Source organism: Podarcis liolepis, assembly GCF_965112155.1.
Source record: "Podarcis liolepis genome assembly, chromosome: Z".
Classification (NCBI taxonomy): Eukaryota; Metazoa; Chordata; class Lepidosauria; order Squamata; family Lacertidae; genus Podarcis; species Podarcis liolepis.
The window spans coordinates 51,409,257-51,436,104 of NC_139570.1; the positions used below are offsets into that span (position 1 = coordinate 51,409,257).

Below are 26,848 nucleotides of genomic sequence, written 5' to 3' on the forward strand. Positions count from 1 at the left end.
CCCAGTCCCCCATTCCCAGTTCCCCATTCCCAGTCTCCCAGTCCCCCATTAAAAGACCCCCATTCCCAGTCTCCCAGTCCCCCATTCCCAGTCTCCCAGTTCGTCTCCCAGTCCCCCATTCCCAGTTCCCCATTCCCAGTCTCCCAGTCCCCCATTAAAAGACCCCCATTCCCAGTCTCCCAGTCCCCCATTCCCAGTCTCCCAGTTCCACTCTCCCAGTATCCCATTCCCAGTCTCCCCGTCCCCCATTTAAAGCCCCATTCCCAGTCTCCCAGTATCCCATTCCCAGTCTCACACTCCCAGTCCCCCATTAAAGACCCCCATTCCCAGTCCCCTATTCCCAGTTCTCCTTGCCCCCATTCCCAGTATCCCATTCCCCCTTTCCCAGTCCCCCATTCCCAGTTTCCCGTTAAAGACCCCCATTCCCAGTCCTAGCCCCACATTCCCAGTCTCCCAGTCCCCCATTAAAAGACCCATTCCCAGTCTCCCTGCCCCCCTTTCCCAGTCTCCCATTCCCAGTCTCCCTGCCCCACATACCCAGTAGACCATTCCCAGTCTCCCAGTCCCCATTCCCAGTCTCCCATTAAAGACCCACATTCCCAGTCCCCCAGTCCCAGTCTCCCTGCCCCCCATTTCCATTCCCAGTCTCCCATTAAAAGACCCCCATTCCCAGTCCTAGCCTCCCATTCCCAGTCTCCCAGTCCCCCATTCCCAGTCCCAGTCTTCCATTAAAAGACCCAGTCCCAGCCCCACACTCCCAGTTTCCCATTAAAAGACCCCCATTCCCAGTCTGTCTGCCCCCCATTCCCCGTCTCTCATTAAAAGACCCCCATTCCCAGTCCTAGCCCCACATTCCCAGTAGCCCATTCCCAGTCTGCTCTGCCCCCCATTCCCAGTCTCCCAGTTTCCCATTAAAGACCCCCATTCCCAGTCTCCCATTAAAAGACCCCCATTCCCAGTCCTAGCCCCACATTCCCAGTAGCCCATTCCCAGTCCTAGCCCCACATTCCCAGCCCCCCATTCCCAGTTTCCCATTAAAAGACCCCCATTCCCAGTCCTAGCCCCACATTCCCAGTAGCCCATTCCCAGTCCTAGCCCCACATTCCCAGCCCCCCATTCCCAGTTTCCCATTAAAAGACCCCCATTCCCAGTCCTAGCCCCACATTCCCAGTAGCCCATTCCCAGTCCTAGCCCCCCATTCCCAGCCCCCCATTCCCAGTTTCCCATTAAAAGACCCCCATTCCCAGTCCTAGCCCCACATTCCCAGTAGCCCATTCCCAGTCTGCCTGCCCCCATTCCCAGTTTGCCTCCCATTAAAAAACCCCCATTCCCAGTCCTAGCCCCACATTCCCAGTCTCCCTGCCCCCCATTCTCAGTCTGCTCTGCCCCACACTCCCAGTCTCCCATTAAAAGACAGCCAGTCCTAGCCCCACATTCCCAGTCTCCCAGTATCCCGTTTCCCAGTCCCAGCCCCCCATTCCCAGTCCCGGCCCCTCATTCCCAGTCCGGTCTGCCCCAAACTCCCAGTCCCCCAGCCCCACACTCCCAGTTTCCCACTCCCAGCCCCCCATTCCCAGTCAGGTCTGCCCCAAACTCCCAGTCCCCCAGCCCCACACTCCCAGTTTCCCACTCCCAGCCCCCCATTCCCAGTCCGGTCTGCCCCACACTCCCAGCCCCCCAGCCCCACACTCCCCATTTCCCAGTCCCAGCCCCCCATTCCCAGTCCGGTCTGCCCCACACCCCCAGCCCCACACTCCCCGTTTCCCAGTCCCAGCCCCCCATTCCCAGTCCGGTCTGCCCCACACTCCAGTCCCCCAGCCCCACACTCCCCATTTCCCAGTCCCAGCCCCCCATTCCCAGTCCGGTCTGCCCCACACTCCCAGCCCCCCAGCCCCACACTCCCCGTTTCCCAGTCCCAGCCCCCCATTCCCAGTCCGGTCTGCCCCACACTCCCAGTCTCCCATTAAAAGACACCCAGTCCTAGCCCCACATTCCCAGTCTCCCAGTATCCCATTCCCAGTCTCCCAGCCCCCCATTCCCAGTCCGGTCTGCCCCACACTCCCAGTCTCCCAGCCCCACACTCCCAGTCTCCCATTAAAAGACCCCTATTCCCAGTCCTAGCCCCACATTCCCAGTAGCCCATTCCCAATCTGCTCTGCCCCACATTCCCAGTCTCCCAGTTTCCCATTAAAGACCCCCATTCCCAGTCTCCCAGCCCCACACTCCCAGCCCCCCATTCCCAGTCTCCCAGTAAAATACCCCCATTCCCAGTCCTAGCCCCACATTCCCAGTAGCCCATTCCCAGTCTCCCAGCCCCACACTCCCAGCCCCCCATTCCCAGTCTCCCATTAAAAGACCCCCATTCCCAGTCCTAGCCCCCCATTCCCAGTCTCCCAGTCCCCCATTCCCAGTCCCAGTTTCCCATTAAAAAACCCCCATTCCCAGTCTGCCTGCCCCCCATTCCCAGTCTCCCAGCCCCACACCCCCAGCTTCCCAGTCCCAGCCCCCCATTCCCAGTCTGCTCCGCCCCACACTCCCAGTCCCCCATTAAAGACCCCCATCGTCCCCCAGTCTCTGCCCCCTTTTTCTGACCCCTTTCTCTGCCCCACAGAGACCCGCCCCCCTCGGCCGCCGCCATGCCGGCCTCCGATTCGCCGGCCTCCGACTCGGCCCCGCCCAGCGAGGAGGCCCCGCCCCCGCCTGCCCCCCAAGTCACCGTCAAGACCGAGACCCCCGACGACTTCGCCTGGCCCCACGGCGGCCCCACGGAGCCCCGCAAAGGGGGCCGTGGGGCAGCCCCCGCCGAGATCTGCGTCGTCCTGGGCGGGGTCCGCAGCCAGCAGACCCTGGGTAAGCTAGGTGCGACCCCTATTTTCTGTGGGGCAGAGTGGGTTGGGGGTCGGTTATGGGTCAGGGAGAGGTTGGGTTAGGGGTCAGGACCCTTGACTTGGGGGTCGGGGACCCTTTGGGTCAGTTGGGACGCTGGGTAAGCTAGGTGGGTGGTGCGACCCCTATTTTCTGTGGGGCAGAGTGGGTTGGGGGTCGGTTATGGGTCAGGGGCCCCTTGGGTTGGGGGTCGGGGACCCTTTGGGTTAGGCGACCCCTTCAGTCGGGACGCTGGGTAAGCTAGGTGGGGGGTGCGACCCCTATTTTCTGGGGGGTGGGGGGCAGTTGGGGGTCAGGGAAACAACCCCTATTTTCTGTGGGCCTTTGGTTGGGGGTCAGGGAAACCGCGGGGAACTTTTGGGTTGGGGGTCAAAGGAGCCTTTGGGTGGGTGGGTGGCGCGACCCCTTTTTTCTGTGGGGCGGAGGCGGTTGGGGGGCAGGGGAAGGTTTGGTTAGGGGTCAGGACCCTCGACTTGGGGGTCGGGGACCCTTTGGGTCAGTTGGGAGGCTGGGGAAGCTAGGTGGGTGGTGCGACCCCTATTTTCTGTGGGGCGGAGGCGGTTGGGGGTCGGTTATGGGTCAGGGGGACCCTTTGGGGTCGGGACCCATTGGGTTTGGGGGTCAGGGGAGCCTTTTGGTGGGTGGGTGGCATGACCCCTATTTTCCGTGGGGCAGAGTTGGTTGGGGGTCGGGGAAACTGGGGGGCCCTTTGGGTTGGGGGCCAGGGGAGCCTTTTGGTCGGTGGGTGGTGCGACCCCTATTTTCCATGGGGTAGAGGCGGTTGGGGGTCAGGGAAACAATCCCTATTTTCTGTGGGGCGGAGCGGGTTGGGGGTCGGGAAAACGACCCCCATTTTCTGTGGGCCTTTGGTTGGGGGTCGGGGAAACTGGGGGGACCTTTTGGGTTTGGGGTCAGGGGAGCCTTTTGGCGGGTGGCGCGACCCCTATTTTCCGTGGGGCAGGGTTGGTTAGGGGTCAGGGAAACTGGGGGGCCCCTTTGGGTTATGGTCAGGGACTCCTTTGGGTTAGGGGGTCAGGGACCCTTTTGTGTGAGCGACCATTTTGTTGGGGGTCAGGGAAACTGGGGGGCCCTTTGGGTTAGGGGTCAGGAGACCCTTTGGCTTGGGGGTCAGGGACCCCTTTTGGTTAGGGGTCGCATGAGGGACCCTTCTGGTTTGGGGTCAGAGGGACCCTTTTGTTGGGGGTCAGGGAAACTGGGGGGCCCTTTGGCTTGGGGGTCAGGGGCCCTTTTGTTATGGGTCAGGGGCCCTTTCAGTTTGGGGTCAGGGGAGCCTTTTGGTGGGTGGGTGGGGCGACCCCTATTTTCCGTGGGGCAGAGGCGGTTGGGGGTCAGGGAAAGGTTTGGTTATGGGTCAGGGGCCCTTTTGGTTTGGGGTCAGGGAAACTGGGGGGCCCTTTGGGTTAGGGGTCAGGAGACCCTTTTGCTTGGGGGTCAGGGACCCCTTTTGGTTAGGGGTCAGGGGACTCTTCTGGTTGGGGGTCAGGGGACCCTTTGGGTTAGGGGTCAAGGAAACGGGGGGACCCTTCTGGTTGGGGGTCAGGGGACCCTTCTGGTTGGGGGTCAGGGGACCCTTTGGGTTGGGGGTCAAGGAAACTGGGGGGCCCTTCTGGTTGGGGGTCAGGGGACCCTATGGGTTGGGGGTCAGGAGACCCTCGTTAAGCTAGGTTGGTGGTGTGACCCCCATTTTCTGTGGGGCGGAGTTGGTTGGGGTCAGGGAAACTGGGGAAACCCTTTGGGTTGGGGGTCAGGGAACCCTTTTTGTTGGGGGTCGGAGGACCCTTTTGTTATGGGTCAGGGGCCCTTTCAGTTTGGGGTCAGGGAAACTGGGGGGCCCTTTGGGTTAGGGGTCAGGAGACCCTTTGGCTTGGGGGTCAGGGACCCCTTTTGGTTAGGGGTCGCACGAGGGACCCTTCTGGTTGGGGGTCAGAGGGAGCCTTTTGTTGGGGGTCAAGGAAACGGGGGGACCCTTCTGGTTGGGGGTCAGGAGACCCTCGGTAAGCTAGGTTGGTGGCGTGACCCCTATTTTCTGTGGGGCGGAGTTGGTTGGGGGTCAGGGAAACTGGGGGGACCCTTTGGGTTGGGGGTCAGTTAACCCTTCTTGTTGGGGGTCAGGGGTCCTTTGGGTTAGGGGTCAGGAGACCCTTTGGTTAGGGGTCTGGCTTCCGGTTTGAATCCGGTTCAAGTATGGAGTTCCGGGTTCAAATCCCCAGTCCTAAGAGGAGGAAACTAGTTTGAATCCGGATTAAAATCCGGTTTGAATCCGGGTTCAAATCTGGTTCAAGTCTGGAGTTCCGGGTTCAAATCCCTAGTCCTAGGAGGACAAAACTGGTTCAAATCCGGTTTGAATCCGGTTCAAGTCTGGGGTTCCGGGTTCAAATCCCCAGTCCTAAGAGGAGGAAACTGGTTCGAATCCGGATTCAAATCCGGTTTGAATCCGGGTTCAAATCCGGTTCAAGTATGGAGTTCCGGGTTCAAATCCCCAGTTTTAGGAGGAGGAAACTGGTTCGAATCCAGTTTGAATCTGGTTCAAGTCTGGGGTTCCGGGTTCAAATCTTGGTCCTAGGAGGAGGAAACTGGTTCAAATCTGGTTGAAATTTGGGTTTCCGGGTTCAAATCTTGGTCCTAGGAGGAGGAAACTGATTCGAATCCGGTTCAAATCCAGTTCAAGTCTGGGGTTCCGGGTTCAAATCCCCAGTCTTAGGAGGAGGAAACTGGTTTGAATCCGGTTTGAATCCGGTACAGGTCTGGGGTTCCGGGTTCAAATCCCTAGTCTTAGGAGGAGGAAACTGGTTTGAATCCGGTTTGAATCTGGTTCAAGTCTGGGGTTCTGGGTTCAAATCCCCAGTTTCTAGGAGGACACTGGTTTGAATCTGGATTCGAATCCAGTTTGAGTCCAGAAGGTTCGGGTTCAAATCCCCAATTTCTAGGAGGAGAAAACTGATTCAAATCCGGGTTCAAATCCCCAGTCTTAGGAGGAGAAAACTGGTTTGAATCTGGATTCGAATCCGGTTCAAGTCTGGGGTTCCGGGTTCAAATCCCCAGTCCTAGGAGGAGGAAACTGGCTTGAATCCGGCTTCCATTCCCCAATTTCTAGGAGTTTGTAGACGGAGGCAACTGGTTTGACTCCGGTTCGAGTCCCCCTCTGCTTCTCTTCCGGGCTCTTACAAGTGCGGGATCTGCGGCAAGAAGTATGGGGTTCCGGGTTCGAGTCTCCAGTTCTGGGTTCAAATCCCTGTTCCCAGGAGGAGGAAACTGATTTGAATCCAGTTTGAATCCGGTTCCAGTCTGGGGTTCCGGGTTCAAATCCCCAATCCTAGGAGGAGGAAACTGATTCAAATCCAGTTCAAGTCTGGGGTTCCGGGTTCAAATCCCGTCTGAGGAGGAATCCGGTTTGAATCCGGTTCCCATCTGGTGTTCCGGGTTCAAATCCCAGGTCCTAGGAGGAGGAAACTGATTCGAATCTGGTTCCAGTCTGGGGTTCCAGGTTCAAATCCCCAATCCTAGGAGGAGGAAACTGATTCGAATCCGGTTCCAGTCTGGGGTTCCAGGTTCAAATCCCCAATCCTAGGAGGAGGAAACTGATTCGAATCCGGTTTGAGTCCGGGTTCAAATCCCCATCCCTAGGAGGAGGACACTGGTTTGAGTCCGGGGTTCTGGGTTCAAATCCCTGTTCCCAGGAGGAGGAAACTGATTCGAATCCGGGTTCAAATCCCCATCCCTAGGAGGAGGAAACTGGTTTGAGTCCGGTTTGAGTCCGGGGTTCCGGGTTCAAATCCCCAGTCTTAGGAGGAGGAAACTGATTTGAATCCGGTTTGAGTCTGGGGTTCCGGGTTCAAATCCCCAGTCTTAGGAGGAGGAAACTGATTCGAATCTGGTTTGAATCTGGTTCCAGTCTGGGGTTCCGGGTTCAAATCCCCAATCCTAGGAGGAGGAAACTGGTTTGAATCTGGTTTGACTGCGGTTTGAGTCCCGCTCCGCTTCTCTTCCAGGCTCCTACGAGTGCGGGATCTGCGGCAAGAAGTACAAGTACTACAACTGCTTCCAGACCCACGTCCGGGCGCACCGAGGTAACGGGTTCGAGTCCCGGATCCGGGTTCAAACCGGATCGAGAATGAATGGCGAATCGGTTTATTTAGTTTTATTATTATTATTATTATTATTATTATTATTATTATTATTATTATTATTATTATTATATTGTTATTATTATTATTATTGTTATGTTTACATTATTATTATTAGATTATTACATTATTATTATTATTACTATTATTATTATTTTAGGTTTTTTGTTTTTGTTATAGTTTTTTATTAGGGTTTTTATTTTATTATTGTGTTTGTATTTCATTTATTCATTCTTATTATTATTCAGCGCTTCGTTTTAATTTTTTGCCTTCGTTTTTCATTATTATTATTATTATTTTATTTTATTAGGTTTATGGTTTTTTGTTCTTGTATTTTATTACGTTTTCTATTTTATTATTGTGTTTTTATTTTATTTATTTATTATTATTATTATTATTATTATTAACATTGTTTTTTATTATTCTGTTTCTTCCTTTATTTTATTATTACTTATTATTATTTATTTTTTTATTAACGGGTTCGAGTCCCGGACCCGGGTTCAAACCGGATCGAGAATTAATCGCTAATCGGTTTATTTAGTTTTCATCATTATTATTATTATTATTATTATTATTATTATTATTATTATTATTATTATTATAGGTTTTTTGTTTTATGTTCTTGTTTTTTATTAGGTTTTTTATTATTAGGTTTTTATTTTATTTATTATCATTATTATTATTACTAGTATTATTATTATCATTATTATGTTTCTTATTATTCTGTTACGTATTTTATTATTATTATTATTATTATGATGTTTGGTTTTTTGTTTTATGTTCTTGTTTTTTATTAGGTTTTTTATTTTATTATCATTTTTATTATTATCATTATTATTATTATGTTTTTTATTATTCCGTTTCTTATTTTATTATTATTATGTTTGGTTTTTTGTTTTATGTTCTTGTTTTTTATTAGGTTTTTTATTTTTTTATTTATTATCATTTTTATTATTATTATTACTATTATTATCATTATTATTATTATTATTATGTTTTTTATTATTCCGTTTCTTATTATTATTATTATTATTATTATTATGTTTGGTTTTTTGTTTTCTGTTCTTGTTTTTTATTAGGCTTTTTATTTTTATTTTTTATTATCATTTTTATTATTATTATTACTATTATTATTATTATTATTATTATTATTATTATTATGTTTTTTATTATTCCGTTTCTTATTTTATTATTATTATTATTATTTATTTTTATTGTTTCCTTTTCGTCTGATACGGACGATCTCCCGTTCTCGTGATTAGTAATAATATTGATTGTAATATTGATTATCGATTGGTGGCTGATTATTAAGAAGATCGATTAATTGGCTCCCCCCCTTTTCCTAGACACGGAAGTGGCATCGGGCGAAGGGGCTTCCCAAGGCAGTAAGTATTGGCCGGAATTAATTAAGGCTTAATTAATTAATCAATGCTTAATTAAATTAATTGGTTAATTAATACTTATTCATTAATAATGAATAAGTATTAATAAGTATTAATAATGAATTAGTACTGATTGATTAATTAATTGATACTTCTTCAATGAATCGAGTGTTGATTTGGGGCCCGGGGTGGGACCCCTTAATAATGAATAAGGATCAATTAATAATCAATCAACGCTTATTCATTAATTAATTGATACTTCTTCAATGAATCGAGTGTTGATTTGGGGTGCGACCCCCTTATTAATAATTATTAATTATAATTATTATAATTATAATTATTATAATTATAATTATTATAATTAATAACTAATAACTATTATTTAATAATTGATTAATACCCCAGGGGCTCATCTCGACTGACCCGGAATCTCGAACATTATTAATGAGGAATATTCAGTCCTATTAATGATGTGTATTATTATTATTATTAAGGAGGAATATGTATTATTAATTTGGAATATTCAATACTAATAATAATGTGTGTTATTATTATTAAGGAGGAATATGTATTATTAATTTGGAATATTCAATACTCTTAATGAGGTGTAATATTGTTAATGAATATTCATTATTAATTAGGAATATTCATTAGGGATATTCATTGTTATTAATGATGTGTATAAGTATTAATGGCGAATATTATTAACGATGAATATTTATGGATAATGATGTATTTTATTATTAATATTTATTCATTATCAATATTCATCATATTTAATTAGTAATATTAATCATATATTATTAATTGTTAATATTAATCATATTAATTGCTAATATTAATCATATATTAATTGTTAATATTAATCATATTAATTGCTAATATTAATCATATTAGCTGTTAATATGAGGAATGCTAGTTGTTAATCTTGTTTATTAATAATTGTATCTAATATTAATCATAATTAAAAATTATTAATATTATTAGTAGTAGTAATTATTAGCTATTATTATTACCGGATCTCTTTTGGGGGGGATCTGCTGGGAATCCGCCAAATCTCTCTCTCTCCCCTGATCCTGCCAGACAGTAATATTAAATATTAATTATTATTATTATTATTATTATTATTATTATTATTACCGGATCTCTTTTGGGGGGGATCTGCTGGGAATCCGCCAAATCTCTCTCCCCCCTGATCCCGCCAGACAGTAATATTAAATATTAATTATTATTATCATCATCATCATCATCATCATCACCACCACCACCGGATCTCTTTTGGGGGGGATCTGCTGGGAATCCGCCAAATCTCTCTCTCTCTCTCTCCCCTGATCCCGCTAGGCAGTAATATTAAATATTAGTATTTATTATTATTATTATTATTATTATTATTATTATTATTACCGGATCTCTTTTGGGGGGGATCTGCTGGGAATCCGCCCAATCTCTCTCTCTCTCCCCTGATCCCGCCAGACAACTTCCGCTACACTTGCGACATTTGCGGGAAGAAGTACAAATACTACAGTTGCTTCCAGGAGCACCGCGATCTCCACGCGGTCGACGGTGAGTAGATCGCCAGGGATCCACCGGATCCCGGATCCTCCCCGCATCCCGCTTCCCTCCCGGAACGGCAGAAAATGATTATCCAAATTATTAGCCATAGTCATATTCTTAATGATGATTATTGCTAGTGTTGTTTGTTAATATTATCAGTGGTATTATTATTATTATTATTATTATTATTATTATTATTATTATTATTATTATTATTATTATTATATTCTTTATTATTAGTGCTAGTGTTTATTAATACAATTATTATTATTATATTCTTTATTATTAGTGCTAGTGTTGTTTATTATTATTAATATTATTGTTATTATTATTATCATCATCATCATCATTAATCGATCCCGTGAAAATAGGGACCTTCTGCAATCTGTTTCCCGGAATGATAGAAGGGATCCCAGAAAATTGGCCGGGATCCGTAATGCTGGGGTGATCCGTGTGGCCGGGCTGGGATCCGGAACGCTGGGAGGATCTGGGCGGATGGGTTGGGATCCGGAACGCCGGGAGGATCCGTTTGAATGGGTCGGGATCCAGAACACAGGGAGGATCTGAGTGGACAGGCCGGGATCCAGAACGCTAGGAGGTTCCGTGTGGCCGGGCTGGGATCCAGATCGCCGGGAGGATCTGGGCGGATGGGCCAGGATCCATTTGAACAGGTCAGGATCCGAAACGCCGGGGTGATCCATGTGGATGGTCTGGGATCTGGAACGTTGGGAGGATCCAGGCAGCCGGGCCGGGATCTGGAATGCTGGATCTGTTTGGATGGTCTGGGATCTGGAAGGCCAGGAGGATCCGTGTCAAACGGGTCGGGATCCAGAATGGGGTGGAGTGGAACGGCGTTCCGGAGATCTGGAGATCCAGGGATCCGGAAGGTCACACCCTGCTCTTCTCTTCTAGATCCCTATGACCAGGCCATGGTCGCCAAAGACGAGGTGAAGGAAGAGGATCCGGAACCCTTCCAGAAGATTGGTCCAAGTACGAGATCCTGGGGATCCGGCTTGAGTGATCCACCGGATCTCAAGATGCGGGATCTGGCGGGGTTGTGGGGAAAGAGGGAATGGAGATCCTTAAACATTCTTCTTGTAGTAGTAGTAGTAATAATAATAATAATAATAATAATAATAATAATAATAATAATAATAAATATATTAAATATATAACAATAGATATAAAGTTTGATAACAATAGATCATAATAAAAATAGGTATTAATAATAGGTATAATAATAATAGATAATAATAGGTGTCAAATATAATAATAATAGATCTTAATAATAGATTTTAAATAGAATAATAGATAATAATAGGTATCAAATATAATAATAATAGATCTTAATAATAGATTTTAGGCAGAATAATAGATAATAATAGGTATCAAATATAATAATAATAGATCTTAATAATAGATATTAAATAGAACAATAGATAATAATAGATATTAAAAACAATAGATCTCAATAATTGATATTAGACGTAATTATAGATGCTAAAAATAATAGCTATTGGCGGTTGATGTGAATAGCAATAATAGATATTAGTAATAGAAATAGATAATAGAGATTAAAATAATAGATAATAATAATTGGTATATATAATAATAATAATAGATGTTGAAAATAATAGATATTAACAATTGATACGAGCAGCAATCATAATAGATATTAAAAATATTAGATATTAATATCGACGTTAATAATAATGGGATATTAACAACAGTTGATATTATAATTAATAATTGGTATGGTCGTTAATACATGTTTTATTAATAATAATTGACCATGATCATAATTGATAATAATAACTAATAGTGATAATAATAGCTGCTTTGAATCCAGTACAAGATCCCAGGAATCCGGGTTCGAATCCGGTGCAAGATCCCAGGAATCCGGGTTCGAATCCGGTGCAAGATCCCAGGAATCCGGGTTCGAATCCGGTGCAAGATCCCAGGAATCCGGGTTCGAATCCGGTGCAAGATCCCAGGAATCCGGGTTCGAATCCGGTGCAAGATCCCAGGAATCCGGGTTCGAATCTGGTGCAAGATCCCAGGAATCCGGGTTCGAATCTGGTGCAAGATCCCAGGAATCCGGGTTCGAATCTGCTACAAGATCCCAAGAATCCAGATTCGAATCCGGGTTCAAATCTGGTGCAAGACCCCAGGAGTCTGGGTTCGAATCAGGTGCAAGACCCCAGGAATCCAGATTCGAATCCGGGTTCGAATCTGGTGCAAGACCCCAGGAATCTGGGTTCGAATCGGGTGCAAGGCCCCAAGAATCCAGATTCGAATCCGGGTTCGAATCCGGTGCAAGATCCCAGGAATCCGGGTTTGAATCTGGTGCAAGATCCCAGGAATCCGGGTTCAAATCCTGTGCAAGATCCCAGGAATCCGGGTTCAAATCTGGTACAAGATCCCAAGAATCCAGATTCGAATCCGGGTTCAAATCTGGTGCAAGACCCCAGGAATCTGGGTTCAAATCGGGTGCAAGACCCCAAGAATCCAGATTCGAATCCGGGTTCAAATCTGGTGCAAGACCCCAGGAATCTGGGTTCGAATCAGGCGCAAGACCCCAAGAATCCGGGTTCAAATCCGGGTTCGAATCTGGTGCAAGACCCCAGGAATCTGGGTTCGAATCAGGCGCAAGACCCCAAGATTCCGGGTTTGAATCTGGTGCAAGTCCCCAAGATTCCAGATTCGAATCCGGGTTCAAATCTGGTGCAAGACCCCAAGAATCCAGATTCGAATCCGGGTTCAAATCTGGTGCAAGACCCCAGGAATCTGGGTTCGAATCAGGCGCAAGACCCCAAGAATCCAGGTTCAAATCCGGGTTCAAATCTGGTGCAAGACCCCAGGAATCTGGGTTCGAATCAGGAGCAAGACCCCAAGATTCCGGGTTTGAATCTGGTGCAAGTCCCCAAGATTCCAGATTCGAATCCGGGTTCAAATCTGGTGCAAGACCCCAAGAATCCAGATTCGAATCCGGGTTCAAATCTGGTGCAAGACCCCAGGAATCTGGGTTCGAATCAGGCGCAAGACCCCAAGAATCCAGGTTCAAATCCGGGTTCAAATCTGGTGCAAGACCCCAGGAATCTGGGTTCGAATCAGGAGCAAGACCCCAAGATTCCGGGTTTGAATCTGGTGCAAGTCCCCAAGATTCCAGATTCGAATCCGGGTTCAAATCTGGTGCAAGACCCCAAGAATCCAGATTCGAATCCGGGTTCAAATCTGGTGCAAGACCCCAGGAATCTGGGTTCGAATCAGGAGCAAGACCCCAGGAATCTGGGTTCGAATCAGGCGCAAGACCCCAAGAATCCGGGTTCAAATCTGGTGCAAGACCCCAGGAATCCGGGTTCGAATCAGGCGTAAGACCCCAAGAATCCAGGTTCAAATCCGGGTTCAAATCTGGTGCAAGACCCCAGGAATCTGGGTTCGAATCGGGTGCAAGGCCCCAAGAATCCAGATTCGAATCCGGGTTCGAATCTGGTGCAAGACCCCAGTTATCTGGGTTCGAATCGGGTGCAAGGCCCCAAGAATCCAGATTCGAATCCGGGTTCGAATCCGGTGCAAGATCCCAGGAATCCGGGTTTGAATCTGGTGCAAGATCCCAGGAATCCGGGTTCAAATCCGGTGCAAGATCCCAGGAATCCGGGTTCAAATCTGGTACAAGATCCCAAGAATCCAGATTCGAATCCGGGTTCAAATCTGGTGCAAGACCCCAGGAATCTGGGTTCAAATCGGGTGCAAGACCCCAAGAATCCAGATTCGAATCCGGGTTCAAATCTGGTGCAAGACCCCAGGAATCTGGGTTCGAATCAGGCGCAAGACCCCAAGAATCCGGGTTCAAATCCGGGTTCGAATCTGGTGCAAGACCCCAGGAATCTGGGTTCGAATCAGGCGCAAGACCCCAAGATTCCGGGTTTGAATCTGGTGCAAGTCCCCAAGATTCCAGATTCGAATCCGGGTTCAAATCTGGTGCAAGACCCCAAGAATCCAGATTCGAATCCGGGTTCAAATCTGGTGCAAGACCCCAGGAATCTGGGTTCGAATCAGGAGCAAGACCCCAGGAATCTGGGTTCGAATCAGGCGCAAGACCCCAAGAATCCGGGTTCAAATCTGGTGCAAGACCCCAGGAATCTGGGTTCGAATCAGGCGCAAGACCCCTGTAATCCCAGTCCGAATCCGGGACAAGACCCCAAGATTCCGGGTTCAAATCCAGTACAAAACCCCGAGAATCCGGGTCCGAATCCGGTGCAAGACACCGAGAATCCGGGTTCAAATCCCGGTCAAGACCCCAAGAATCCAGTACAAGACCCCAGGAATCCGGGTTCGAATCTGGGAAAAGAGACCTGGTTCATCCCAGTTTGATCCAGTTCGAAGCCGGGAATCAAATCTGGGTCAAGACCCTAAGAATCCGGTTTCAAATCCGGTGCAAGACCCCAGGAATCTGGGTTCGAATCTAGTGCAAAACACCAGCAATCCGGGTTCAAATCTAGTGCAAAACCCCAGGAATCCGGGTTCAAATCCCGGTCTAAACCCCATGAATCCAGGTTCAAATCCAGATTTGAATCTGGTTTTGAACCCGGGGCGAGAACCCTGGAATCCGGTTTCGAATCTGGTGCAAAACCCCATGAATCCGGGGTCCGAATCTGGTGCAAGACCCCAGGAATCCGGATTCAAATTTGTGAAAGGAGACCCAGTTGACCCCAGTTTGATCCAGTTTGATCTCTTTTCTCCCCACAGAATCTGGTGCAAGACCCCAAGAATCTGGGTTCAAATCTGGTGCAAAACCCCATGAATCCGGGTCCGAATCTGGTGCAAGACCCCAAGAATCCGGATTTGAATCGGGGTCCAAACCCCAGGAATCCGGATTCAAATTGGTGAAAGGAGACCCAGTTGATCCCAGCTTGATCCAGTGTGATGTCTTTCCTCCCCACAGAAACCGGCAGCTACACGTGCGAATTCTGCGGCAAGCAATACAAATATTACACCCCTTACCAGGAACACGTCGCTCTTCACGCGCCAATCAGTGAGTAGAATCCGGGTTCGAATCCGGTGCAAGACCCTCAGAATCTGGGTTGGGATCCAGTTTGAGACCCAAGGAATCCGGGTTCCAATCTGGGAAGAGATCCCAGGAATCGGGGTTGAATCTGGGTTTGAATCTGGAGTGAAACCCTGGGGATCTGGGTTCAAATCCAGAATAAGACCCCAAGAATCTGGGTTTGAATCTGGAGTGAAACCCTGGGGATCTGGGTTCAAATCCAGAATAAGTCCCCTAAAATCTGGGTTTGAATCTGGAGTGAAACCCTGGGGATCTGGGTTCAAATCCAGAATAAGTCCCCTAAAATCTGGGTTTGAATCTGGAGTGAAACACTGGGGATCTGGGTTCAAATCCAGAATAAGACCCCGAGAATCTGGGTTTGAATCTGGAGTCAAACCCCAAGAATCTGGGTTCAAATCCAGAATAAGACCCTGAGAATCTTGGTTTGAATCTGGAGTGAAACCCCAGGGATCTGGGTTCAAATCCAGAATAAGACCCCGAGAATCTGGGTTTGAATCTGGAGTGAAACCCCGGGGATCTGGGTTCAAATCCAGAATAAGACCCCGAGAATCTGGGTTTGAATCTGGAGTGAAGCCCCGGGGATCTGGGTTCAAATCCAGAATAAGACCCCGAGAATCTGGGTTTGAATCTGGAGTGAAACCCCGGGGATCTGGGTTCAAATCCAGAATAAGACCCTGAGAATCTGGGTTTGAATCTGGAGTCAAACCCCAGGAATCTGGGTTCAAATCCAGAATAAGACCCTGAGAATCTTGGTTTGAATCTGGAGTGAAACCCCAGGGATCTGGGTTCAAATCCAGAATAAGACCCCGAGAATCTGGGTTTGAATCTGGAGTCAAACCCCAGGAATCTGGGTTCAAATCCAGAATAAGACCCTGAGAATCTTGGTTTGAATCTGGAGTGAAGCCCCGGGGATCTGGGTTCAAATCCAGAATAAGACCCCGAGAATCTGGGTTCGAATTCGGGGCAAGGAATCTCAGTTCGAACCCAAGGAATCTGGGTTCAAATTTGGGGGAAAACCCTGGGATTCCGGGTTCGAATTTGGGAAGAGACCCCAGGAATCCGGGTTCAAATGCAGCGCAGGACCCCAAGAATCTGGGTTTGAATCTGGAGTGAAACCCTGGGGATCTGGGTTCAAATCCAGAATAAGACCCCTAGAATCTGGGTTCAAATCTGGGGCGAAATCTGGGAAGAGACACCAGAAATCCGGGTTCGAGTTTGGGAAGAGATGCCAGGAATCCGGGTTTGAATCCAGTTTGAGACCCAATGAATCCGGGTTCGAATCCGGGAAGAGACCCCAGGAATCCAGGTTCGAATCCAGATTGAGACCCAATGAATCCGGGTTCGAATCTGGTGAGAGACCCCGGGAATCCGGGTTCGAATCCAGTACAAAACCCTGGGGTTCCTGGTTCAAATTTGGAAGAGGCACCAAGAATCTGGGTTCGAATCCAGATTGAATCCAGATTGAAACCCAATGAATCCGGGTCCGAATCTGGGAAGAGACACCAGGAATCTGGGTTCAAATCCAGAATGAGACCCCAAGAATCTGGATTCGAATCCGGTACAGGACCCCAGGAATCCGGGTTCAAATCTGGAGTAAAACCCCAAGAATCCGGGTTCAAATCTGGGGCAAAACCCCAAAAATCCGGGTTTTTACCCAGGAAATCCAGGTTCAAATCTGGTGCCAAACCCCCAGGAATCCGGGTTCAAACCCAGGACAAAACCCCAAGGATCCGGGTTCAAATCTGGAAAGAGACCCCAAGAATCCGGGTTCAAATCTGGGGAGAGACGCCAGGAATCCCAGTTGGACCCAGGGAATCCGGGTTCAAATCTGGGGCAAAAGCCCAAGAATCCAGGTTCGAATCCAGTGCAAGACCCCATGAATCCAGTTTCAAATCTGGTGCAAGACCCAAGGAATCCGGGTTCAAATCTGGTGCAAGACCCCAGGAATCCGGTTTTCATATCTAGGACGGGACCCAAGAATCCGGCTTCAAACCTTTCGCGAAACCTCGAGAATCCGGATTCGAAGCTGGATCCGCTGTTGTGTCTTCCAGAATATTCCCGCGCGCCGCTCCTGGTGGCCGTCAAGTCGCACGCCGGGAGGAAGGCGCCATCGCCGTCCATCATCCGTTGCTCCGCCCTCTTGCACCGGGCGCCGTCCGGCGCCTCCCAGCTCCAGATGTTCCGGGCGCCGAATTCGGGATCTCCGGGGAGCAAGGCCACCACAGGTAGGGGGCGAGGGGGATCCCCGGAGGATCCTTCTTCCCCAGGATCCCTCTTCCCCTGGATTCCTCTTCCCTGGATTCCTCTTCCCCAGATTCCTCTTCTCCAGATCCTTCTTCCCTAAAATCCTCTTCCTAGATCCTCAGGATTCCTCTTCCCAAGATTCTTCTTCCCCAGATCCCTCTTCTCCAGATCCTTCTTCCCTAAATTCCTCTTCCTAGATCCTCAGGATTCCTCTTCCCAAGATTCTTCTTCCCCAGATTCCTCTTCCCCAGATTCCTCTTCCCCAAAGATGTTCCGGGCGCTGAATTCGGGATCTCCGGGGAGCAAGGCCACCACAGGTAGGGGGCGAGGGGGATCCCCGGAGGATCCTTCTTCCCCAGGATCCCTCTTCCCCTGGATTCCTCTTCCCTGGAATCCTCTTCTCCAGATCCCTCTTCCCTAAATTCCTCTTCCTAGATCCTCAGGATTCCTCTTCCCTAATCCCCAGGATTTCTCTTACCCAGATCCCTCTTCCCTAAATTCCTCTTCCTAGATCCTCAGGATTCCTCTTCCCTAATCCCCTGGATTCCTCTTCCCCGGATTCCTCTTCTCCAGATCCTTCTTCCCTAAATTCCTCTTCCTAGATCCTCAGGATTCCTCTTCCCTAATCCCCAGGATTCCTCTTCCCCAGATTCCTTTTCTACAGATCCCTCTTCCTAGATCCTCAGGATTCCTCTTCCCTAATCCCCAGGATTCCTCTTCCCCAGATTCCTTTTCTACAGATCCCTCTTCCTAGATCCTCAGGATTTCTCTTCCCTAATCCCCAGGATTCCTCTTCCCCAGATTCCTCTTCTCCAGATTCCTCTTCCTAGATCCTCAGGATTCCTCTTCCCTAATCCCCTGGATTCCTCTTCCCTCGATTCCTCTTCCCCAGATCCCTCTTCCCTAATCCCAAAAGATGTTCCGGGCGCCAAATTTGGGATCTCCGGGGAGCAAGGCCACCACAGGTAGGGGGCGAGGGGGATCCCCGGGGGATCCTGGGGGGTTGGGGAGAGGGATTTCGGGAAGAGGGATCCCAAAGTCCTCTTCCCCAGGATTCCTCTTCTCAGATCGGTAGGATCCCTCTTCCCCTGGATTCCTCTTCCCTAAATTCCTCTTCCTAGATCCTCCGGATTCCTCTTCCCCGGATTCCTCTTCCCCTGGATTCCTCTTCTCCGGATTCCTCTTCTCCAGATCCCTCTTCCCTAAATTCCTCTTCCTAGATCCTCAGGATTCCTCTTCCCTAATCCCCAGGATTCCTCTTCCCCAGATTCCTTTTCTACAGATCCCTCTTCCTAGATCCTCAGGATTTCTCTTCCCTAATCCCCACGATTCCTCTTCCCCAGATTCCTCTTCTCCAGATTCCTCTTCCTAGATCCTCAGGATTCCTCTTCCCTAATCCCCTGGATTCCTCTTCCCCGGATTCCTCTTCCCAGATCCTCAGGATTCCTCTTCCCTAATCCCCTGGATTCCTCTTCCCTGGATTCCTCTTCTCCAGATCCCTCTTCCCTAAATTCCTCTTCCCAGATCCTCAGGATCCCTCTTCCCTGATCCCCTGGATTCCTCTTCCCCGGATTCCTCTTCCCTAAATTCCTCTTCCCAAATCGCCAGGATTCCTCTTCCCTGGATTCCTCTTCTCAGATCGGTAGGATCCCTCTTCCCCAGATCCCTCTTCCCTAAATGGCTCTCCCCAGAATTTCTATTTCCCAGATTCCTCTTCCCAAATCCCTAGGATTCCTCTTCCCAGGATCCCTCTTCCACGGGATCCCTCTTCCCCAGATTCCTCTTCCCTAAATTCCTCTTCCCAAATCGTCAGAATTCCTCTTCTCCAGATCCCTCTTCCCTAAATTCCTCTTCCTAGATCCTCAGGATTCCTCTTCCCAAATCGCCAGGAATCCTCTTCCCTGGATTCCTCTTCCCTCGATTCCTCTTCCCCAGATCCCTCTTCCCAAATCTCAAAAGGTGTTCCGGGCACCAAATTCGGGATGTCCAGGGAGCAAGGCCACCACAGGTAGGGGGCGAGCAGGATCCCAGGGGGATCCTGGGGAGTTGGGGAGAGGGATTTAGGGAAGAGGATCCAGATTCACCGGATTCCTCTGCCCAAATCCCTAGAATCCCTCTTCCCTCAATTCCCTCTTCCCAGATCCCCAGGATCCCTCTTCCCAAAGTCACCGGATTCCTCTGGCCACACACCCCAGAATTCCTCTTCTCCAGATTCCTCTTCCTGAATCAACAGAATTCCTATCTCCCAGGATCCCTCTTCTCCAGATCCCTCTTCCCTAAATTCCTCTTCCTAGATCCTCAGGATTCCTCTTCCCTAATCCCCAGGAATCCTCTTCCCCAGGATTCCTCTTCCCCGGATTCCTCTTCTCCAGATTCCTCTTCCCTAAATTCCTCTTCCTAGATCCTCAGGATTCCTCTTCCCTAATCCCCAGGATTTCTCTTACCCAGATTCTTCTTCCCCGGATTCCTCTTCCCAAATCGTCAGGGTTCCTCTTCTCCAGATTCCTCTTCCCCAGATCCCTCTTCCCAAATCCCAAAAGATGTTCCGGGCGCCGAATTCGGGATCTCCGGGGAGCAAGGCCAGCACAGGTAGGGGGTGAGGGGGATCCCCGGGGGATCCTTCTTCCCCAGGATCCCTCTTCCCCTGGATTCCTCTTCCCTCAATTCCTCTTCCCAAATCGCCAGGATTCCTCTTCCCCAGGATTCCTCTTCCCCGGATTCCTCTTCTCCAGATCCCTCTTCCCTAAATTATTCTTCCTAGATCCTCAGGATTCCTCTTCCCCAGATCCCTCTTCCCTAAATGGCTCTCCCCAGGATTTCTGTTTCCCAGATACTTCTTCCCAAATCCCCTGGGTTCCTTTTTCCAGGATCCCTCTTCCCCAGGATCCCTCTTCTTCAGATTCCTCTTCCCCAGGATCCCTCTTCCCCAGGATCCCTCTTTCCAAATCCCAAAAGATGTTCCGGGCGCCGAATTTGGGATCTCCGGGGAGCAAGGCCACCACAGGTAGGGGCGAGCGGGATCCCCGGAGGATCCTTCTTCTCCAGATCCCTCTTCCCTAAATTCCTCTTCCTAGATCCTCAGGATTCCTCTTCCCTGGATTCCTCTTCTTCACATTCCTCTTCCTAGATCCTCAGGATTCCTCTTTCCTAATCCCCTGGATTCCTCTTCTCCAGATCCCTCTTCCCTAAATTCCTCTTCCTAGATCCTCAGGATTCCTCATCCCTGATCCCCTGGATTCCTCTTCCCCGGATTCCTCTTCTCCAGATCCCTCTTCCCTAAATTCCTCTTCCTAGATCCTCAGGATTCCTCTTCCCTGATCCCCTGGATTCCTCTTCCCCAGATCCCTCTTCCCAAATCCCAAAAGATGTTCCGGGCGCCGAATTTGGGATCTCCGGGGAGCAAGGGCACCACAGGTAGGGGGCGAGGGGGATCCCCGGGGAGATGGGGAGAGGGATTTAGGGAAGAGGGTTCCCAAAGTCCTCTTCCCCAGGATTCCTCTTCTCAGATTGGTAGGATCCCTCTTCCCCAGGATTTCTCTTCTCAGATCGGTAGGATCCCTCTTCCCCAGATCCCTCTTCCCTAAATGGCTCTCCCCAGAATTTCTGTTTCCCAGATTCCTCTTCCCAAATCCCTAGGATCCCTCTTCCCCAGATCCCTCTCCCCTAAATGGCTCTCCCCAGAATTTCTGTTTCCCAGATTCCTCTTCCCAAATCCCTAGGATCCCTCTTCCATCAATTCCCTCTTCCCAGATCCCCAGGATCCCTCTTCCCAAAGTCATCTTCACCGGATTCATCTGGCCACACCCCAGGATCCCTCTTCCCCAGATTCCTCTTCCTGAATCCACAGAATTCCTATTTCCCAGAATCCCTCTTCCCCAGATCCCTCTTCCCCAATCCCAAAAGATGTTCCGGGCACCGAATTCGGGATCTCCGGGGAGCAAGGCCACCACAGGTAGGGGGCGAGGGGGATCCCCGGGGGATCCTAGGAAGGGGGGAAGAGGGATTCTTCTTCCCCAGATTCCTCTTCCCAGATCGCCAGGATTCCTCTTCCCCAGGATTCCTCTTCCCCAGATTCCTCTTCCCCAGGATCTCTGTTCCCTGGATTCCTCTTCCCCAGGATTCCTCTTCCCCGGATTCCTCTCCCCAAATCCCGAGGATTCCTCTTCCCCAGATTCCTCTTCCCCGGATTCCTCTTCCCAAATCCACAGGATTCCTCTTCCCCAGATTCCTCTTCCTAAATTGCCAGGATTCCTCTTCTCCAGATCCCTCTTCCCTGGATTCCTCTTCCCAAATCCACAGGATTCCTCTTCCCCAGGATTCCTCTTCCCCAGATTTCTCTTCCCAAATCCACAGGATTCCTCTTCCCCAGGATCCTTCTTCCCCAGGATTCCTCTTCCCCAGATTCCTCTTCCTAAATTGCCAGGATTCCTCTTCTCCAGATCCTTCTTCCCTGGATTCCTCTTCCCAAATCCACAGGATTCCTCTTCCCCAGGATTCCTCTTCCCCAGATTCCTCTTCCTAAATCGCCAGGATTCCTCTTCTCCAGGATCCTTCTTCCTCAGATTCCTCTTCCCCAGGATCTCTGTTCCCAGGATTTCTCTTCTCCAGATCCCTCTTCCCCGGGATTCCTCTTCCCCAGATTCCTCTTCCTAAATCGCCAGGATTTCTTTTCTCCAGATCCCTCTTCCCTGGATTCCTCTTCCCAAATCCACAGGATTCCTCTTCTCCAGGATCCCTCTTCCCCAGATTCTTCTTCCTCAGATTACTGTTCCTTGGATTCCTCTTCCCTAAATTCCTCCTCCCAAATCCCCAGGATCCCTCTTCCCAAAGTCTTCTTATCCAGATCCCTCTTCCCGGATTTCTCTTCCTCAGGATCCCTCTTCCCCAGATTCCTCTTCCCAAATCCCCAGGATTCCTCTTCCCAAATCGCCAGGATCCCTCTTCCCCAGGATCCTTCTTCCTAAATCCCCAGGATCCCTCTTCCCCTGGATTCCCTTCCTCTAAATTCCTCTTCCCAAAGTTCTCTCCCCCAGGATCCCTCTTCCTTAATTCCCTCTTCCCAAATCCCCAGGATTCCTCTTCACCGGATCCCTCTTCCCAAATCTCCAGGATCCCTCTTCCCCACATTCCTCTTCCCCAATCCCAAAAGATGTTCCGGGCGCCGAATTCGGGATCTCCGGGGAGCAAGGCCACCACAGGTAGGGGGCGAGGGGGATCCCCGAGGATCCTTCTTCCCCTGGATCCCTCTTCCCCTGGATTCCTCTTCCCTCAATTCCTCTTCCTTAGATTTTTCTTCCCAAATCCCCAGATTCCTCTTCCTTAAGTTCCTCTTCCCAAATCACCAGATCCCTCTTCCCAAATCCCCAGGATCCTTCTTCCTAAGGATCCCTCTTCCCCAGGATCCCTCTTCTCTTCCCAAGGATTCCTCTTTGTAAATCCCCAGGATCCATCTTCCCAGGAATTCTCTCCCCCAGGATCCCTCTGCCCCAGGATCCCTCTTCCCAAATCCCCAGGATCTCTCTTCTCCAGATCTCTCTTCCTCAGATCCCTCTTCCCAAATCCCCAGGATCTTTCTTCTCCAGATCTCTCTTCCTCAGATCCCTCTTCCCAAATCCCCAGGATCCCTCTTCCCCAGATTCTTCTTCCCAAATCCCCAGGATTCCTCTTCCCAAAGCACCAGATCCCTCCTCCCAAATCCCCAGGATCCTTCTTCCTAAGGATCCCTCTTCCCCAGGATCCCTCTTCTCTTCCCAAGGATTCCTCTTCGCAAATCCCCAGGATCCCTCTTCCCAGGAACTCTCTCCCCCAGGATCCCTGTTCCCAAATCCCCAGGATCTCTCTTTTCCAGATCTCTCTTCCTCAGATCCCTCTTCCCAAATCCCCAGGATCCCTCTTCCCCAGATTCTTCTTCCCAAATCTCCTGGATTCCTCTTCCCAAATCACCAGATCCCTCCTCCCAAATCCCCAGGATCCTTCTTCCTAAGGGTCCCTCTTCCCCAGGATCCCTCTTCTCTTCCCAAGGATTCCTCTTCGTAAATCCCCAGGATCCCTCTTCCCAGGAATTCTCTTCCCCCAGGATCCTTCTCCCCCAGGATCCCTGTTCCCAAATCCCCAGGATCTCTCTTTTCCAGATCTCTCTTCCTCAGATCCCTCTTCCCAAATCCCCAGGATCCCTCTTCCCCAGATTCTTCTTCCCAAATCCCCAGGATCCCTCTCCCCCAGGATCCCTCTTCCCAAATCCCCAGGATCCTTCTTCCTAAGGATCCCTCTTCCCCAGGGTCCCTCTTCTCTTCCCAAGGATTCCTCTTCACAAATCCCCAGATTCCCTGTTACCAAATCCCCAGGATCTTTCTTCTCCAGATTCTTCTTCCCAAATCCCCAGGATCCCTCTTCTCCAGATCCCTCTTCCCCAGATTCTTCTTTTGGCCAATCGGTCCCCTGACAGTCATCTAGCCTGACCCCAAATGGAGGAATCCCAGGGGAGGTGGATTTGGGGCAAGTGGGATCCAGTCTGACCCCAGGGATCCAGCCTGACCCCCCAACTCGATCCCTCTCCCCACAGAAAGCGTCTTCAGCCGGAGGGTGGAGAGCAAGTTGCAGAACAACTACGACGAAACCAACTCCAGCTCCCAGAACTCCAGCGGTAAGCGGATCCCGCAACCCGGGATCTCGAACCCGCAACCCGGGATCTCGAACCCGCGACTCGGGATCCCGAACCCGCAACCCGGGATCCCGAACCCGCGGTTTGAGGGGTCGCCGTTGCCCCACCCAGCGGTCTGGGAGATCCCTGGGGTGGGAGACGCTAACCCACAACCCGGGATCTGGAAGCCAGGATCTCAAGCCCCGCCTCCCGTCCAATGGGAGAGGGAGCCTAGGCGGGAATCTCCCCTCTCGAAGTTGCAACCCGGGATCTCGAACGCGCAGCCTGGGATCTTGAACCTCCAACCCAGGACTTTGAACCCCCAACCTGGGATCTCGAACCCGCAACCTGGGATCTTGAACCCCCAACCTGGGATCTTGAACCCGCAACCTGGGATCTTGAACCCCCAACCTGGGATCTTGAACCCCCAACCTGGGATCTTGAACCCCCAACCCAGGACCTTGAACCCCCAACCTGGGATCTTGAACCATCGACCTGGGATCTTAAACCCGCAACCTGGGATCTCAAACCGCCAACCCAGATCCGCAACCCAGGATCTTGAACCCACAACCTGGAATCTCAATCCCACAACTTAGGATCTCAAACCCGCAACCCGGGATCTCGAACCCGGGATCTCGAACCCCCAACCCAGGATCTCGAACCCACAACATAGGATCTTGAACCCCCGACCCAGACCCACAACTTGGGATCTCAAACCCACAACCTGGGATCTTGAACCCCCAACCCAGGATCTCGAACCCACATCCCAGACTCACAACTTAGGATCCCATACCCACAACCCGGGATCTCGAACCCAGGACCTTGAACCCGCAACCCGGGATCTCGAACTCCCAACCCGGGATCCTGAACCCGCAACCCGGGATCTCAAACCCACAACCTGGGATCTTGAGCCCCCAACCTGGGATCTCAAACCCCCAATCCAGATCCACAACCCAGGACCTTGAACCCCCAACCTGGGATCTTGAACCCCCAACCCAGGATCTCAAACCCACATCCCAGACCCACAACTTAGGATCCCATACCCACAACCCGGGATCTCGAACTCCCAACCTGGGATCCTGAACCCGCAACCCGGGATCTCGAACCCCCAACATAGGATCTCGAACCCACATCCCAGACCCACGACTTGGGATCTCGAACCCCCAACCCGGGATCTCGAACCCGCAACCTCTCCCCTTTTCCCCCCCAGAGCCCTACACTTGCGGCGCCTGCGGGATCCAGTTCCAGTTCTACAAACAACCTTCTGGAGCACATGCAGTCGCACGCAGGTGAGCGCCCCTCCGTTTTCCCTTTCTCGTTCCTTCCTTCCTTCCTTCCTTCCTTCCTTCCTTTCTTTCTTTCTTTTTCTTTCTTTCTTTCTTTCTTTCTTTCTCCCTCCCTCCCTCCCTCCCTCCCTCTCTTTCTTTCTCTCCTTCCCTTCTTTTCCTTCCTTCCTTCCTTCCTTCCTTCCTTCCTTTCTTTCTTTCTTTCTTTCTTTCTCCCTCCCTCCCTCCCTCCCTCCCTCCCTCTCTTTCTTTCTCTCCTTCCCTTCTTTTTCTTCCTTCCTTCCTTCCTTTCTTTCTTTCTTTCTTTCTTACTTCCTTCCTTCCTTCCTTCCTTCCTTCCTTTCTTTCTTTCTTTCTTTCTTTCTTCCTTCCTTTCTTCCTTCCTTCCTTCCTTCCTTCCTTTCTTTCTTTCTTTCTTTCTTTCTTTCTTTCTTTCTTCCTTCCTTCCTTCCTTTCTTTCTTTCTTTCTTTCTTTCTTTCTCCCTCCCTCCCTCCCTCCCTCTCTTTCTTTCTCTCCTTCCCTTCTTTTCCTTCCTTCCTTCCTTCCTTCCTTCCTTCCTTTCTTTCTTTCTTTCTCTCTCTCTCTCTCTCTCTCTCTTCCCTTTTTCTATCTGTTCCTTTCTCTCGTTCCCTTCTTTTTCTTTCTCCCTTTCTCCCTCCCTCTCTTTCTTTCTCTCCTTCTCTTCTTTCTTTCTTTCTTTTCTTTTCTTTTCTTTTCTTTTCTTCTTTTCTCTTTCTTTCTCTCCTTCCGTTTTTCTATCTTTTTCTTTCCATTGTTCCCTTCTTTTTCTGTCTTTTTTTCTCTTCTTTCTTTCTTTCTTTCTCCCTTTCTTTCTTTTTCTTTTCTTTCTTTCTCTCTCTTTCTGCTGGAGCACATGCAGTCGCACGCAGGTGAGCACCCCTCCATTGCCCCTTTCTCGTTCGTTCCTTCCTTCCTTCCTTTCTTTCTTTCTGTCTTTCTTTCTGTCTTTCTCTTTCTTTCTTTCTTTCGTCTGTCTTTCTTTCTGTCTTTCTTTCTTTCTTTCTTTCTTTCTTTCTTTCTTTCTGTCTTTCCTTTTCTTTCTTTCTTTCTTTCTTTCTTTCTTTCTTTCTTTCTTTCTTTCTCTTTCTCTCTCTCTCTCTCTCACTATTTCTTCTTCCTGCTTTCCCTCCTCTCCCTCCCTTTCTTTTCCTTTCTTTCTCTCCCTCCTTTTTCGTTCTCTCGCTCCCTTTCTTCCTCTCTCCCTCTCTTTCTTTCTCTCGCTCCCTTCTTTTTCTGTTCCTCCCTCCCTCTCTTTCTCCCTTTCTTCCTCTTTCTTTTTCTCTCTCTCTCTCTTTCCCCCTTTCTCCCTTCCCTTTCTTTTTCTTTCTCTTCCTCTCCCTCCCTCCTTTTCCCTTCCTCCTTCTCTCTCTTTCCTTCTCTCTCTCTCTTCCTTTCTCTTCCTCCTTTTCCTTCTGTCTCGTTCTTTCTTTCTCTCTCTCTCTTTCTTTCTCTTCCTCTCTTTGTCTTCCTCCTTCCTCCTTTTCCTTCTCTCTCGTTCTTTCTCCCTTTCCTTCTTTCTCTCTCTTTCCTTCTCCTTTTCCTTCTCTCTCTCTTTTTGTATTTTTCTCTCCTCTCTCCCTTCCCTTTCTTTTTCTTTCTCTTTCTCTCCCTCTTTTTCCTC

At 49.4% G+C, this 26,848-nt stretch overlaps 1 protein-coding gene across 1 annotated transcript in view; it reads left to right on the forward strand.

Moving 5' to 3' along the window:
- The window catches only part of ZNF618 (zinc finger protein 618), a 49,961-nt gene that overhangs the window by 14,527 nt on the left and 8,586 nt on the right, over positions 1-26,848 (forward strand). Inside the window, 10 exon segments of the mRNA XM_083484531.1 lie at positions 2,612-2,850; positions 6,897-6,974; positions 8,378-8,416; positions 9,887-9,976; positions 10,880-10,957; positions 14,913-15,002; positions 17,087-17,260; positions 23,842-23,922; positions 25,130-25,173; positions 25,175-25,208. Of these exon segments, the coding sequence (XP_083340657.1) occupies positions 2,612-2,850; positions 6,897-6,974; positions 8,378-8,416; positions 9,887-9,976; positions 10,880-10,957; positions 14,913-15,002; positions 17,087-17,260; positions 23,842-23,922; positions 25,130-25,173; positions 25,175-25,208 (947 nt within the window).